The 15,515-nt window shown below is 49.0% G+C and overlaps 1 protein-coding gene across 3 annotated transcripts; it reads left to right on the top strand.

Annotated features, from left to right (window-relative positions):
- The first annotated feature begins 3,900 nt into the window (after nucleotides 1–3,900).
- Nucleotides 3,901–15,448, top strand: ALAD (aminolevulinate dehydratase). 3 transcript variants are annotated; one of them, XM_054726814.1, is made up of 13 exons: nucleotides 3,901–4,066; nucleotides 9,751–9,831; nucleotides 9,900–10,087; nucleotides 11,383–11,599; nucleotides 12,088–12,184; nucleotides 12,553–12,688; nucleotides 12,804–12,887; nucleotides 12,988–13,076; nucleotides 13,352–13,407; nucleotides 13,497–13,584; nucleotides 13,673–13,759; nucleotides 14,042–14,171; nucleotides 14,814–15,448. In XM_054726814.1, exons 2-13 carry the CDS (start codon nucleotides 9,806–9,808, stop codon nucleotides 14,870–14,872), a joined length of 1,257 nt encoding a protein of 418 aa, XP_054582789.1. In that variant the 5' UTR covers nucleotides 3,901–4,066; nucleotides 9,751–9,805; the 3' UTR covers nucleotides 14,873–15,448. The 3 variants fall into 3 exon arrangements, with proteins under 3 accessions (XP_054582789.1, XP_054582788.1, XP_054582787.1); XM_054726812.1 differs by having other exon boundaries at nucleotides 4,023–4,071; XM_054726813.1 differs by lacking the exon at nucleotides 9,751–9,831 and having other exon boundaries at nucleotides 4,008–4,071; nucleotides 11,549–11,599.
- The last annotated feature ends 67 nt before the right edge of the window (nucleotides 15,449–15,515 follow it).

Genomic DNA, 15,515 nt, shown 5'->3' with positions numbered 1-15,515 from the left:
CTTAGGTGGGGCATGGCCAAAAAAAGGTTGGGAACCACTGCTTTACATAATAGATGCTTAACAGCTCCAAAACCAAATCGTTTGCCGAAACTGGTTTGGCTCAGTGGATAGAGCGTCGGCCTGCCGACTGAAGGGTCCCAGGTTCGATTCCGGTCAAGGGCATGTACCTTGGTTGCGGGCACATCCCCAGTAGGGGGTGTGCAAGAGGCAGCTAATCGATGTTTCTTTATCATCGATGTTTCTAACTCTCTATCCCTCTCTCTTCCTCTCTGTAAAAAAAATCAATAAAATATAAAAACAAAAAAAACAAATCGTTTATTGAGTGCTGTGTGTCTGGTGTTGTATTACCTAATCTACAGAGCTTTCTCAAATCATGAATTTATAAATAACATTTCACAAAGATACAACCCCAAAAATCATTAGGTCCAGTGTGTGTGTTTTTTTCCTTCTCCACAGCAGAAATACCATTTATTAATTCCCATGAGCACCACTTGGCTAAGCTCTCAAGTCCCATCTGGACTCCTGTGACTTTCTGTGAGTTCAGTTTCCTGCCTCGTCTCAGCTTCCCCTAGCTTCCCCTGTGTTCTGCTTGCCAAGTGGCTCTTCCTAGAACTTTGCTATTACAGTCACTTGATGTTTCCTATTAAATCCATACTGAATGTTATTTCATAGCCTGCTTAAAGAAGGCTCACCTTACCATCTATTCTAATCTGCTTCTACTCCAACAGAAGGCCGCAGTCAAGAATGAATCCCCAAAAGAACCCCACTTCCACATGGCTTTAGTTCTTACCTAACTTTACCTAAGAAAAGTCATGTTTCCTGAGAGTAGGGACTATGACTCAAAACTAGAATTTAAGAACTGGGAAGAATACTTGAGGTAATCCATTAGTTTTTCTCATCTCTATCATTCCTGTAATGGTATCTGGATTTTGAATATTCCTTACTAGGCTAAGGTAATGTTTCTTTTTTTTTTTTCCCCAATATATTTATTGATTTTAGAGAGGACGCGAAAGGGAAAACGATAGAAACATCAATGAGAACCATTGATTGGCTGCCTCCTGCCCCACACTGGGGATCAAGTCCACAATCCCCAGGCATGTACCCAAACTGGGAATTGAAATTTGACCTCCTGGTTCATAGGTCTACCCTCAACCACTGAGCCATGCCAACTGGGCTCTCTCTTTTTTTTTTAACCATAGCCCTTCATGCCTAGAGATTCTGATCTGAATTTGGAGGATGAGAGGGTTACCATCCTTACCCTTGCAAAATTACTTTTGCAGCCTAATCTATTTTCTATATTTACAGAAATATTGCAGAGTACAGAGAGGTACAATTAAATTGGCCAAACTAGTTTGTATTTCATCCGTTTTTCCACTAAGATTCTTTTTCTGTTCCAGGATCCAAACCAAAATACTACATTGCGTTTGGTGAACCAATTTTCTTTATTTTTTTAATCCTCACCCGGGGATATGGGCTCTGTTTTGTTTTTAATTGATTTTAGAGAAAGGAAGAGAGAGAGAGAAACATTAATGTGAGAGAGACGCATCAATCGGTTGCCTCCCGTACTCACCCCAACCAGGGACTGAACCTGCAACCTGGGTATGTGCCCTGACCGGGAATTGAACCCTCAGTCCTTCCATGCACAGGATGACACTCTAACCAACTTGAGCCACACTGGCCAGGGCACCAATTTTTTTTTTAATTGAAATTCACAGAACATAAAATTAACCATTTTAAAATGAGCAATTCAGTGGCATTTAGCACATTTACAATGTTGTGCAACCACTTTTTATCTAGTTCCAAAACATTTTCATAGATCCAAAATAAAATCCCTTACCAATCAAGCAGTTAACTCTCATATTTCCCTCTCCCAGCCCTTGGCAACCACTAATCTCTTTAATGCTCTTCACAGCATTAGCACAATGCCATGTACTCTCCTAGGAGGCACAATAGTTTAGTGGGGGGATTCTTTTGGGTTTGTTTTTTTTTTTTACTTTTTTAAAAAATTATACATACTAAAAGATGCAGATAAATTTAGAGGTTGATGAATTTTCACAAACTGAATACATCCATGTAACATACTTAGATCAACAAACAACATGACCAGCACCCTAAAAAAAAGCCCTTTTGGTCTCCCAGTCAATCCTTATCTCCCCAGTAGTAATAGCTATACTGACTTACAACAGTAAAGTCTTCCAGTCAAAAATAAGAGACACATGGGAAAAATAGATTACACCAAACAGCATTTTAAAATTTTCACCCTGTTTGGGCTCCTAGAGGTAGATGGTCCTAATTATTTTTAGTTATCAATAAACTCAGAGATGAAACAGGTGTCATGAAAGAAATGTTGGGCAGGGGGTCTAAATGAAGGCGGGGGAGCAGTAATTCTCCCTTTGAGGTGAGTATGTTTAGCAGGCATTGCAAAGTACGCTGTGTGCAATGGGGCAAATTTTTTCATCTCCCTGGAAATTGTTTTCCCAATCTGTAAAATGAGGATAGTAACTGTTGTCAAATTCAGGTAAGTGAATGTAAAATGTATGGTACTGTTTCTGACTCTAATGCACACAAAAAAAACACATTACTTCCTGTCAACTGGACGCAAATGAAACAGGAGGCTTTGCTAAAATAAATTTTTATTCAAGTGTCTAGGTTTGCAAACCTGAAACACAACTAAGCGCAATACCGAGTTTTGCCCTGGGGCACATACCCAGGTTTCCAGTTAAGTCCAGTCCCGAAAAGGATCTCTCTCTCTCTCTCTCTCTCTTCCTCTTCCACTCTCCTCCCCTCCAAATCAATTTTTAAAAAAAAGCTTAAGAGTTTTTCAAGTAAAAAGCACATTTTTTTTAGAAGAGTCAGTCCTGCATTCTTAGCCTCTGGATTGATCCAAGATGGTAATCTTCCAGGTCTGGTTTATTAACTGAGTTGCTCAGATTATCTATGGAGTTCATGTATATTCAGGCATGGATGCACAACTGAAAAGTTTAAGTTCCCAGGCTAGTTAGCAAGAATAGAATCATTTCCTTATGCCTCAGCCTTCTTGATTTTAAATAATTTAGCAGCTTGACCACACTGATCCCATTTTATTTCTTCACTCTTCCTCATTCCTTTCTACCACCTTCCTTATTTGAACACAAATCAGAACTCTAGTAGCTGGGAATTAAACGATGTCCTATTTCCTTAGCATTAAGCCTCTCTACCTCTTTAGCTTGAAGTATAAAACAGGTTTGGGTTACAGATTATGAGAAACAAAATTTGAGTATAAGTGTAGTACAACCGACTGGCATCTTCACGATTCAGAGTTAGCTTTTCTATAATCCCTGATTCACCTCTATGAAAGCATTTCCTTTGTTAGGGTATTGGTCCCGACCACCACTTCACCCAAACCCACAAAGCCTCATTGTACTCATCCTAATGCCTAAAATGCCCATGTCATTCAAATCACATCTCCCAAACCATGGCACAGAGTAGATCCTCGGCAACTACGATGGATTAAATCTTCTCTTAAAACTTGGAAGGCAGCCTGGTGCTGAAATAAAAAAAAACTTTAAAATGCTCAGTCCGCAAAAATGAACTTAGCAATTGTGTTGGGCATTACGGTGTTGTTTTAACGTCCCTGACGTCCCACTATTTCAACAAATAGTTAACCAGCGCCAAGTAGGCTCTACATTGGGAAGACGAGGACTGTCAAGAGACCCTGGGGCTGTAACCGCTTCGGAGAAAGGCGCACTCGCCGTGACCGCTGAGCCTCTCCCGCGCCGCCCCGCAGCCTCCCCCGGGCCTAGCCCCGCCCACGCGCTGGTCCGCGCCTCTCACACGCACGTGAGCCTCGAGGCCTAGCCAATCGGGTGTGCCGAAGGGCAGGCGAGCCCGCCCCCCGCCCCCCGCCGGGCTGAAGCTGGTCAGCGCTCCAGCCTGGAGCCCCCAGGGGGTGTGGCGTGCAGGCTGGCGGGGCGGGGTGTGAGCTGGACGCCGCTTCCGGGAAGCGGCCCGCCCCTCGTGTACCGGGAGGGACTCGATTGCGTGCGAGGGAGCGGTGGCGGGAGCGTAGACTCGCAGCTCTGAGCAGGTAAGGTAAGCGGGGGCCGGACTCGGGGAGATGGCGGACTTGGAGGCGGGGGCTGTGGCACCGCGTCCCTAGACCCAGATGGTGCTGTGAGCCCGAAGCGCTGGCAGTGCAGCCGGGGATCCGTCCTTTGGGGCCGGTGTTTGGGCTCTTAAGAGGTAGATTGCCCTGCTGCAGCCGGGCTAGGGGTCTCCGCGGAGCCATAGTCCTTGAGGGCACGTGTCCAGCCCTTGGGGTTCACTCCCTTAGACACCGCTGGAGCAGCCTCTGTAAGTGCAGAGCGCGAGGTACATCGCCGATGCGGGAGGATGGTGGATGTGTATCAGCCGTTTTGTGCTAGGCTTGTACGTCCGTGCCTTGGCCCATTGAGCCTTTACAACAGCCCATTGAGGGCGATTCAAGTCCTCATTTACCAGACCAGGCAACTTAAGTCACACAGCTGGAGAGTGACAGCTCGAACAGACTCCAAAATCCACGCACTTTATTATCAGGCTGCCAGCTGCATCCAGGTCCAGAGTCACCGGTCTGCTTCCCTCTCCCACCCCCTTCACCCAGAGTTCTCCACAGCCCAACTCTGCTGTGGGCTTTGAAATCTTTTCTTAAAAGTATCAAGGGGTAATTAATAGTGGGCATTGAAAACCGGGCTGCTGGAGACCTGAATTCTAGCCCTCAATTTGCCACTGACCCCCTGCATGATTTCGGGCCTGTGTCTGTCCTTCCTTGAACCCAGTTTCACCATCATTTCGATGATGTAATCAACAAGCTTTAAGGATCCTCTTAGCCAAGATGTCTTAGGAGTCTGTGGGCCTGACAAACTCTCCTCATAGCTCCAAATGGCTAAGCCCAGAGGAAACTGGGCTCTTCAAAGCTCTAGGTCAAGGCCCAGGTCTCATTCTTCTCTTTAATTCCTGTGTGTAGCACTGGGACAGGCCTAGAGTAGATATTCAGGAAATGTGAGCTGAATAAACAAGTCGGTCCCCTTGTCAGAACTGCCTGACAGCTGCTGTCCTGGGCCCCTCAGGGGCTTTGGATTTTTCAGCCCTGGCCACCTTCTACCTAGCTGGCCCTCCTGACCGCCTCCTCCCCAGCTGGTGGCAGAGCCTGCTAGAGCTGGCAGTAGCTCCCAGGCCTCTGTGCCAAGATCATAACCTCTGGGATCCTCAGCCAAGCACAACATGGGGGGGTTCAGACCCTGCAGCTCTTTCTCAGTCCCTCCTGGTAGCAGCTCTCAGGGCCCAGCTTAACTGACTCCCAGGTTGGGCAAGTTGCCTTCTAAGAAAGGAGATACCTTCACAACCAGTTTGAAAAGCTACTTATTCCTCAATGTCCCCTCTTCCCTGAAGCCATCCTTGACTCCCAGAGCACACAGATCCCTCTCACAGCACCTGGTCCACCTCTCTGTTGTAGCATCTGTGTGGTGATTATTTCTCCCCCGCCCCCCCATACACTGCTGGAAGGCAGCGATCCCACCCCCACCCCCACCTGGGACGTCTTGGGAGACCTTGGAGCCCACACAGGTTTGAATGAAAGTTCTCCCTTCTGGGTGTGTGCAGATGTGATGGCACGCCTGGAGATCTAGTTCCAGATCAGTTCTGTTCCTAATATAAAAGTAGCTCCGTGTTTACTGTGAGACTAAGCACATACCTTGTTCACTATCTCTCATCTCTGCAGCTTTGCCAGTTTGATTAACTCCCATTTTATAGGATCTGAAAGGCTAGCAACCTTCCAGAGTCACACGTTGAGCACAGACCAGACCTGGGGCTCTTGGACCCTGAAATGTAGATTTTTTTTTTCTGGACCACCCTATACTGCCTTCCAGTTAGAGCTAACCTGTTCGAATGTGGCTGAGCATAGGTGCTGGGTCGGATGGTGACTTGCTCTCGACTTGAGTGAGGTGTGACAGGATTTAAGCCGTGACTTGCAAGCTCCCTTGATTTGAGAGAAGTGCCCTCCCAAGTGTATGAAAATCTCCCAAACCTTCACCTGGCTTTTGCTCTGCAAACAGAGATGCAACTCTGTTGCCCAGGGGTGTTTTTCTACCCCTCAGGTATTGATTCAGCACCTGTTGTTGCAGAATGACCATGTGTGGGGCAGGGTATGGCACTGGACTAGAAGCCAGGAGATCCCGTGCTCAAGCCCAGCTCTGTACCTGACTCACTGTGTGATGTCAGACAAGTCCTGTTGCCTCTCTGCATCCAATTTCCACATCAGAATATAAGCGATAAACAGAATTGGTGATTTTCAACTTAATTTCTTTATTACTGATACCCATTTTTAAAATTAAATCTCTCTGAACCCTAAAATTAAAATACAACAACACACAGATATTAAAGTGGAACTGCCCTAGGGAGGCCTCTCCCTCGCCACTCTCACCCTCCCTTGTCCCCCACCTGCAAAGCTCCTAGGCAGCCCTGCCCTGTTGCTTCTGATAAACAGAAGGCATTCATTTGCTCCCTCAGCCTTCTAAAGTAGAAGCGAGAATGAAGCCAGTGGAATGCAGCTTTGGATTCCAGAAGCTGGGAGCCGGCCACAAAGGTTGCTGCTATCTGAGACGTGTGTAGACCCAGCTTCAAAATCTGATTTGACTCCAGAATGACATTGAGCAAGTTACTTAACCTCTCGGAGCCTCCCATTCCCTTATCTCTAAAAGGACAATTCTTGTTTCCTTGTTTTCTCAGCTCTCCAGCCACCAAAGCAAAGCAAAGATAGTCGAGGCAGAGAGGTGCCTGCTGAATCAAGTGTTTACCAGGACTAGTAGATAAAACCCAGCACTCATTGTCTAGAACAAATTCAAATTCTGGCTGTTACTAACTAGCTGTGTAGTCTTGGGCAAGTGACAACCTCTCTAAGCTAGGCTAATCCCTGGAAGACTTGGGAGCAAAATCTTTTTTTTTTTTTAAATATGTTTTATTGATTATATAGCGAGAGGAAGGGGGAGAGGGAGATAGAAACAGCAATGAGAGAGAATCATTGATAGGCTGCCTCCTGCACGTCCCCCACTGGGGATCAAGCCCACAACCTGGACATGTAACCTGACTGGGAATCAAACCTTTGACTTCTTGGTACACAGGACGACACTCAACCAACTGAGCCAGGGCAAAATCTTGCACAAAGTGGGCACTCGGGACTTTGTAACTGCTGAATGATTGCTCATTTGGGAGTTGGGACATTTTGGGGAGGCCTGGCTTGCTCTTGTGTCAGGTGATATGGCTGGCTCAAGGGTGGGGTGGTAGGGTGGGGCCCTGTGTGGCTCCTGATAACCCCAACCCTGACTGGAAGGCGGGTCAGATAAAAAGAAGCCTGGGAGACTGGGGAGAAAGGCATCATCAGCGTACTAAAGGATTCCCCAGGCCAGGGGAATGTGTAACCTCCGATAAGTCCCTGCCTTTCTCTGAGCCTGGAGATCCCATTCACACAAGGAGAGATGAGTGGCTCTTGAGTGTTCCCCAGGCACCTCATCTGAAGGTGGAGTGGAAGTACATTACCACCAATCTGTAAAGGTGTCTTCAGGCTGACAAACAGCAGGCAAGTTCATTGACTATAACAGAATTTATTATGGGGTCATTTACTTACTGTAAGTTTGGGTCAGAGCAGAAGAGACAACCCATCCGACTCTGCAGATTATTAGCTAGACTAATAAATCTTTTTTAAAAAATACATTTTATTGATTTTTTACAGAGAGGAAGGGAGAGGGATAGAAAGCTAGAAACATCGATGAGAGAGAAACATCGACCAGCTGCCTCCTGCACACCCCCTACCGGGGATGTGCCCACAACCAAGGTACATGCCCTTGACCGGAATCGAACCTGGGACCTTTCAGTCTGCAGGCTCTATCCACTGAGCCAAACCGGTTTTGGCAAGACTAATAAATCTTTTGTAGTATAGCTGAACTACTAACGATTGACAAGACTAAGGGACAAAGAATGCAATGAGCCTGGTCTTACGATGGCTAATTACTTAGAATTAATGCCAACACCTAGTTTGATATTTATCTTGTTTGCTGTGCCATTCTGGTCACTTACTGATAGGAATCTATGGTTACACTATGTGAACTTATAGGACACAGCTAATCATTAACTGTGAGGCTTTGGTGCTGGCTGAGACTAGTTAGGTCAGAGATCTCGGCATGGAAAAACAAAAGCAGGGATGCAAAGATGGAGTCACTTTTGTTCACATTGACATCTGTACACACCAAAAGGAAGTGTCTAAAACGGAGCTCTCCACCTCCTCTCCAAGGTCTGCTCCCCATTACCTTCTTCCTGCCTTGTCCCTGTCTCCATTGCCCTCCAGGTCAGGAAAGCGTCCGCCCCAAGAGACTGCCTCTTGGCCGCCTTATGATGCTTCCTTCCCCACCCCTCTGGCTCCACATCCTCTGTGCTCCTCTGCTTCCAATCTGCTGTGCTCAGGCTGTAAGGATTTTCTTCCTAAAGCCAGGCTCTGACCAGGCCACCCCCACCGCCCCCATCAGAAACCTTCCTGTCCCCAATCTGACCCCCTTCCTTCCCCTTCCCTCCCCTCCATACACACGTGGTTCCATTCATTGCTTCCTTAGGTCCTAAGAATAGTCTTAGCCATCCCTCCTTCCCTACCTTTACTCCTTTCTTCTCTTCCTGAGGGAATATTCTCCCCCTTTTCCTCTAACTAGCTGAACCCACTCATCCTGCAAAACCAGTTCAAGTCCTCATCTTCTTTCAACAAGCTTCTTCTGACCTCCAACCTCACACTGGAACACATAGTTCTTTTAGGGAGGTTCCACCTCTCGGAGATGCACTCAATCAGCCCTACCTCCCAGGACTGTAGTGCCAACTTAATGAGAAATCATGTGTGCAAGTGCCCAGTGTGGCCTGGCACACAGTAGGTGCTCAAGAAACAAACGACACTGCCCCAGCTTCCTTCTATCTTACATCCTTTATTTAGCATTTAGGATATAATGTCTGGTATCTCATGTAATATTTACTATGTGGCAGAGTGTGTGGGGAAGACAAAAAAAATGAACTCACTATAAACCTGCAGAAGATCTGTCTACTGGGACAAGTTAAGAAATAGTCACAAAGACCTGTTATATAAGAGAGAGTGTGATCTGGGCAAGAAGAGAGGCTTTAGTGGGAGAGGGAAGGAAGGAGTGCCTTGTGGACAGCCAGGTAGGATTTGGGGCTGGAGGAGTGGCGAGAGCACAAGCCTTCTAGATAAAGGGAACAGGGTGAGCAGAGCCGGAAGCTAGCCAAGTGTGGCTTGTGCTTGGGGAGTAGCAGGAAGTTTGAGGGCTAGAAAAGACCACGTCAATGGCCACTCTACAGGGTGTGTATGTGTGTGTGTGTGTGTGTGTGTGTGTGTTGGGGACTGCTGTTTAATCCTCTTAGTGTGTGTCCTGCTTGACAAGTCCACGTAAAAAGGGTAGAATTACAGGGAGTTTTTTACTTCGGTTTATCTAAAATTTCTGCCAAGTACATGGACATTTTTCATGGAATAAACAAAGTATAAATGTTGGCTAGATCAGTGTTCCTCATACTAATTTCCATCCAGCCCAGATTGATTTTTTGATAAAATAAAAATGAATTTCTAGAAAAATATTGTTTAAAAAGAAAAAGAGAGGCCAAATAAGTATGAGCCCAAATTTTATATTATTGGGTTCAAATTGCTATGAAAATTTCTTAAGGCCTACTTTCATTTCTCTACTTATCTTATAGACCAGCAAGGACTGGTGAACCACACGCAGAGGAACACTGGGGTAGACAGCAGGAGATGCAGGAATCCAGAAGAGCTTGCGGGTATATGACCACCTCCTGGGGACAGGGACCATGTCTCACATTCCACATTCCTCCTGTTGCCCCCACAGAGCTGAACACCCAGAAGATACCCCAGGAGCCCTCAATTCCAACCAGCTGGCTACCCTGTACCCTGACTGCTCACCATGCAGCCTCAGTCTGTTCTCCACAGCGGCTACTTCCACCCACTGCTTCGGACCTGGCAGGCAGCCGCCACCACGTTCAGTGCCTCCAACCTCATCTACCCCATCTTTGTCACGTGAGTCCCCAGAATGAGCCGGGTCTCTGATCCGCAGGGTGTGGGTGGGTGGGTATGTCTGTGACCAGAGCAAGCATCTGTTTGTGGGTGATAAAGTGAGCTGTCAGCTTGGAGCTCAAGGTATGGGTTAAAGACTGCAGCTGTCTTAGAATGAAACAAACCTTGAGAAGAATTCAATCTTCCTATATGGAAAATAAGAATAACTCTTACCTGCCATCCTGAGCTTTTGCTGTATGACAGAAGCTGAGAAATATTCTGTAGATTGTAAAGTGCTATGTACATGTAAGAGATGGTAGTCAGGATTATTAATAACTAGAGGCCTGGTGCATGACATTCATGCACGGGGGAGGGCGGGGAGGTCCCTCAGCCTGGCCTGCACCCTTTCACAGTCCGGAAGCCCTCGGGGAATGTCCTGGCTCATGTGAGGAGCAGACCTAAGCTAGCAGTTGAACATCCTTAGTGCTGCCTTCTGGCTGAGCTGCGCTCCTCCTATGAGAGTGCACTGACCTGCGTTGAGCGTCTGCCCCCTAGTGGTCAGTGCGCATCATAGTGACCAGTTGTTCCGCTGTTCGGTCGATTTGCATGTTACCCTTTTATTATATAGGATAGCAACAGCTGACATTTATTGAGGACTCACTGTGTACCAGGTACTATGCTAAGCATCTACATCTGTTATCTTTCAGTCTTGACAGCATCCGTATAAGGAAGGTATGAATATTATCCCCTAGATCAAGGGTGGGGAATATCCAGTCTACGGGCCTATAAGGCCCACAAAATCATTTGATCTGGCTCTGCCAAGGCATTAGGGGTGAGCTAATTAAATGTCTAACCAAATATAGCAGGCTAATTTTTAAGTTGATAATTTTTTATGGCCTGCAAATGATGTTATAAATACCCAAATGGCCCTTGGCAGAAAAAAGGTTCCCACTCCCACCCTAGATTGTTTTCTCCATGAGGGCAGGGATTTTTGTCTGTTTTGTTCACTGTTATACTGCCAGAGCCTAGACCAGTACCTGGCACATAGTAAGTGCTCAATAAATATTTGTTGTATGAGTAAATGAATAAATGAATGAATCCATCCAGGATATAAAAAAGGGCCTGAGGCTCAAAGAGATGGTACAACTTGGCCAAGGTCACCCAGTCAGTACTAGTAAGTGACTGTGATAGTAAGTGAGGACCTTCTGACTTCAGAGTCCAAGTTCTTAACCACTTGAGTGCTTCCTATGATTGCTCGTCTTTTAGTAAGGTTGCTCTTACTGTCACTGTTATTCTTGTTGTTCCTATTATTATTTCAGGCCCTGGGCTTGGCCAGGCAGGGGAACCAGACACTGGACCCTATCCTCCTCCCAACATCTCCACTTCCATATTCCTTCCCGGCTCCCCAACCATCCCCCCTAGTCACCCCTTCACCACTGGCCCTTTCCACAGCTACCAATCCATAGCCCACCCCCACTCTTGCAGGGATGTTCCTGATGATGTACAGCCTATTGCCAGCCTTCCGGGAGTGGCCAGGTAGGAGACATGGTGGGGAGGGCAGGGGGATGATGGAGGGAGAGATTTTACAGGTGGAGGGAGGTGCCAGGAAGCAGAAGCAGACCCAGTGGGTAGAAGATCCAGAGAGTCTAACTTCAGCTCAGTAGAGAGAAGGGTTTTGTCAGGGTCAAAGTTGTTCCACAACAGAAGAGGCAGCCTTGTAAAGTAACGGGCCACCCATCACCAGAGGCATCATAGCAGAGTCTTGGAGAGGAGAGCTTAACTTCAAATGGGAGTTCAATAAAAGAAGCTTGGAGGGGCCTTTTGCAGCTGAATCCCATAGTCTGCCACTTGGTGCCTCAGCTTACCCATCTGTTCGTTGGGTACGTTCCTGCCCCCTCCCCCTATACTATGGGGCTTGAGCCCTCCTGGTACCAAGTGCCACTTGGCTCTTAATAGAGGCACAGTGTGGCAGGGTGGGGAGGACCCTTGCCAGGGGCCTGCCTCACTGCAGCCCCTCCTCGCAGGTATGGTGTGAACCGGCTAGAAGAGATGCTGAGGCCCCTGGTGGAAGAGGGCCTGCGCTGCGTCCTGGTCTTTGGTGTCCCCAGTAGAGTTCCCAAGGTGAGGAGTCGGGGGAGGTAGGAGAGGGGAGGTGAAGGGGAGGTTGGGTGAAGGTGAGCTGAGGTTCCACACTGACCACACCCTCACTTAGGCCTTGTGCTGGCCCTGGGGCCACAGGCGAATGGACATGGCCCCTGTTACTAAGACAGCACCCACGTAAGGTCAAGAAGCTAAGTAGGACTAGGACACCCTGACTGGGCAAGTCAAGTCCCCTCTGCAAAACGGGGAGAGTCCTCACTGTGCCTCCTCGCCCAGAGGCTGAGACGGTGACAAAAGGAGAGGGTGGGGACTGCACTCTGTGAGGGCCATTGTGCCTCCCAGAGGCTTCATGTGACAGCCACGCTGCTTTGTCCTTTCCCTGTCACTAGGATGAGCGGGGCTCTGCAGCGGACGCTGAGGACTCCCCGGCCGTCGAGGCAATCCGTCTGTTGCGCAAGACCTTCCCCAGCCTGCTGGTGGCCTGCGACGTCTGCCTGTGCCCCTACACCTCCCATGGTCACTGTGGTGAGTTCCCTCCCTCCCTCCACCAGCCCTGCTGCCACCTGCACTCCCCCTGCCCGGTTCTCCCCACAGTGGGACAGGCCAGGTGCTCCCTAAAATCCAGCTGTCTGACGTGCAGGGCTTCTGAGCGAGAATGGGGCTTTCCAGGCCAAGGAGAGCCGCCAGCGGCTGGCAGAGGTGGCTCTGGCCTATGCCAAGGCAGGTGAGTAAGCCACCAGCAGGGATGAGAACCTCTGGGTCGGGGGGGTGGCAGAGTAGACAGGAGGGTCCCAGAGTTCTGAAGGCCATCCTCTGTCCCTCAGGATGTCAGGTGGTAGCCCCGTCGGACATGATGGATGGACGCGTGGAAGCCATCAAGGAGGCTCTGATGGCACATGGATTTGGCAACAGGGTAGGGGCAGGGAGGTGGGGGGAAGGGTGTGGGGAGGTGAGGAGAGAGCCCTACCCCCACATCGGCCAAGAATCACGGAACTGAAGACACACTGGACAAGGTCTTTGGGATTGCCTCAACCTCTGCTCCTGAGATAGGGAAATCAGGGCCCAGAGCTCCAGTAGGACTAGATAGAACACAGGCACTCTACCTCCCAGCCTAGTCCCTTTCCTGCACGTGACCCTGGGACATCTGGAAAGGGCTGACTGAGCTCAGTCCCCACGTTCTCTCCACAGGTATCGGTGATGAGCTATAGTGCCAAATTTGCTTCCTGTTTCTATGGACCTTTCCGGTGAGTGGGGATGGGCTAGAGGGTCTGCTGTTGAAGCCCTGACCCGTTAGCTCAAAGCTGGAGCCCTCCCTGATGTTTCTGCTTCCCAGGGACGCGGCCCAGTCAAGCCCAGCTTTTGGAGACCGCCGCTGCTACCAGCTGCCACCGGGAGCACGAGGCCTGGCGCTCCGAGCAGTGGTGAGTGACCAGAGCCTGAGCCCCAGCTAGCCTGCCCCCCTCTCCCCTCGCATCCCAGGCACTGCCCACACCCTGCCTCATCCCTTAGGACCGGGATGTCCGGGAAGGAGCCGACATGGTCATGGTGAAGCCGGGAATGCCCTACCTGGATATTGTGCGGGAGGTGAAGAACAAGGTGAGCACAGAGCAGAGACAAGGGGGGCTCAGGGACATGAGAGAGTGTGACCACGGGCTCTGGGACCTTAGACTGACGGACTGCAGAATCTCAGAGTTGGAAGCAGTCTGCCCCTGAACAGGAATCCTCCCCTCCCTGCCCCTGCTCTAACAGTTTAAGAATGGGTCCGCAGCAGTGCCTGAGGCCATGGGGCTCAAGATGGTCAAAGGTTGGGCAGGGAACAAGGGACACTCCCCGGGGTACACCCACCATCCACTTCTGCCTCCTGCTGCTTCTCTGCAGCACCCAGAGCTCCCTCTCGCCGTGTACCACGTTTCTGGAGAGTTTGCTATGCTGTGGCACGGAGCCCAGGCTGGAGCGTTTGATCTCAAGGCCGCTGTTCTGGAGGTCATGACTGCCTTCCGCAGAGCTGGTAAGCTGGCAGGGGCGGGGTTTTTGACCTGTGACACACAGACTAATAGGCAGTTTGCCCAGACATGGAAATGAAGTCCTGAAACAGCCTGGAGTCTTAGACCCAGAGGTAACAGTGATCTAAACAGACACAGCCTGAGAGGAAAAGACATGACTGTAGAACAGAACATGGAACCGTGAAGAAAGCAGAGCTCTCTATGATTTTTGGTTGGGAGACCTTGGCCTAGCCACTTCTCTGAACCTCAGTGTCCTGTCTATAGTAGAGATAAGATACCTGGTAGGTGGCTGTCATGTGGGTTAAATGAGATGATCGGTGTAATTGGCGTGTGTTCACTCCATAAATGGGAGCTGGTTTTATTGGTATGGCACCCAGTGTGGGAAGGGAACTTACAGCTTACCTGCTTCCACACTGTGCATTTTATTCATTGGCAGATTAAGGTCCAGAAAGAGAAAATGACTTGTCCACAGTCACACAATATAGAGAGCTAGAATTGCCTAGCACTGGGCTCAGTCTTACGTTGTGAAACCCACTAACTGTGACTCTTCATAGTAGCCTTCTTCCCCGCTGGCCCTCATTTCCCAGAAGGTATGCCCAGAGCTGATGCCCCACCCCTCCCCTGTTCCCTGTTTCTCTCCCACAAAGGTGCCGACATCATCATCACCTACTACACACCTCAGCTATTGCAGTGGCTGAAGGCTTGATGGAGAGAGTGTGCACGACCCAAGAACTAGAACTTTACAGAGGCCCCGGGGCCTTGGAGAAGTGAAAACCAAAGTAAACGCTGCTTTTAGAACTGTGCCCTTGTGCCCTTTTCCTGCCAAATCTTACCACTGTCAGCCACGTCGTCCTGGGCTCCGCCAAGCTTCTCCACCCTCCCGTGTCAGCCCTGAGGCCACCGCTGCCGCTCTAGCTCCTTCCTCTGGTGTTGCCTCCGTTTGAAAGCTCTCACGGGCACAGGTTTGTGGGGCCGGGGAGAGGAGTTTGGAGCACTAGGGGAAGAGGAAGACAGTTGGATCGTGGATCCTCAGAAGCTGTGGAAAGCCCAAGGCCTCTGGCAGCATGCCACATCTGCTGGACATTGGGCCCGAGGCCTAGATTGACATTCCTGAGTTCAAAGTTGAAACTTGCTGCGATTCCACAGGAAGGCGATTCCCACACAGACCAGTGGTTGCCAGGCTGCCTGCGATCTGCTGTACTCTGAGCCATAAACCCCAGACAAGAATTACTCATTAACGAGCAGAAACATTGCCAGGGGATCAAAATTCAGAAGCAAAGACAAAGTTCCTGATGGTTGGAGATGCCACCATCGAAAAGGCTTTTTTATTAAAGAGATATTTTTTGAGA

This window comes from Eptesicus fuscus, chromosome 15, assembly GCF_027574615.1.
Source record: "Eptesicus fuscus isolate TK198812 chromosome 15, DD_ASM_mEF_20220401, whole genome shotgun sequence".
NCBI lineage: Eukaryota > Metazoa > Chordata > Mammalia > Chiroptera > Vespertilionidae > Eptesicus > Eptesicus fuscus.
Note: the sequence above shows the minus strand (reverse complement) of the source record. Positions and strands in the feature narration are given on the sequence as shown.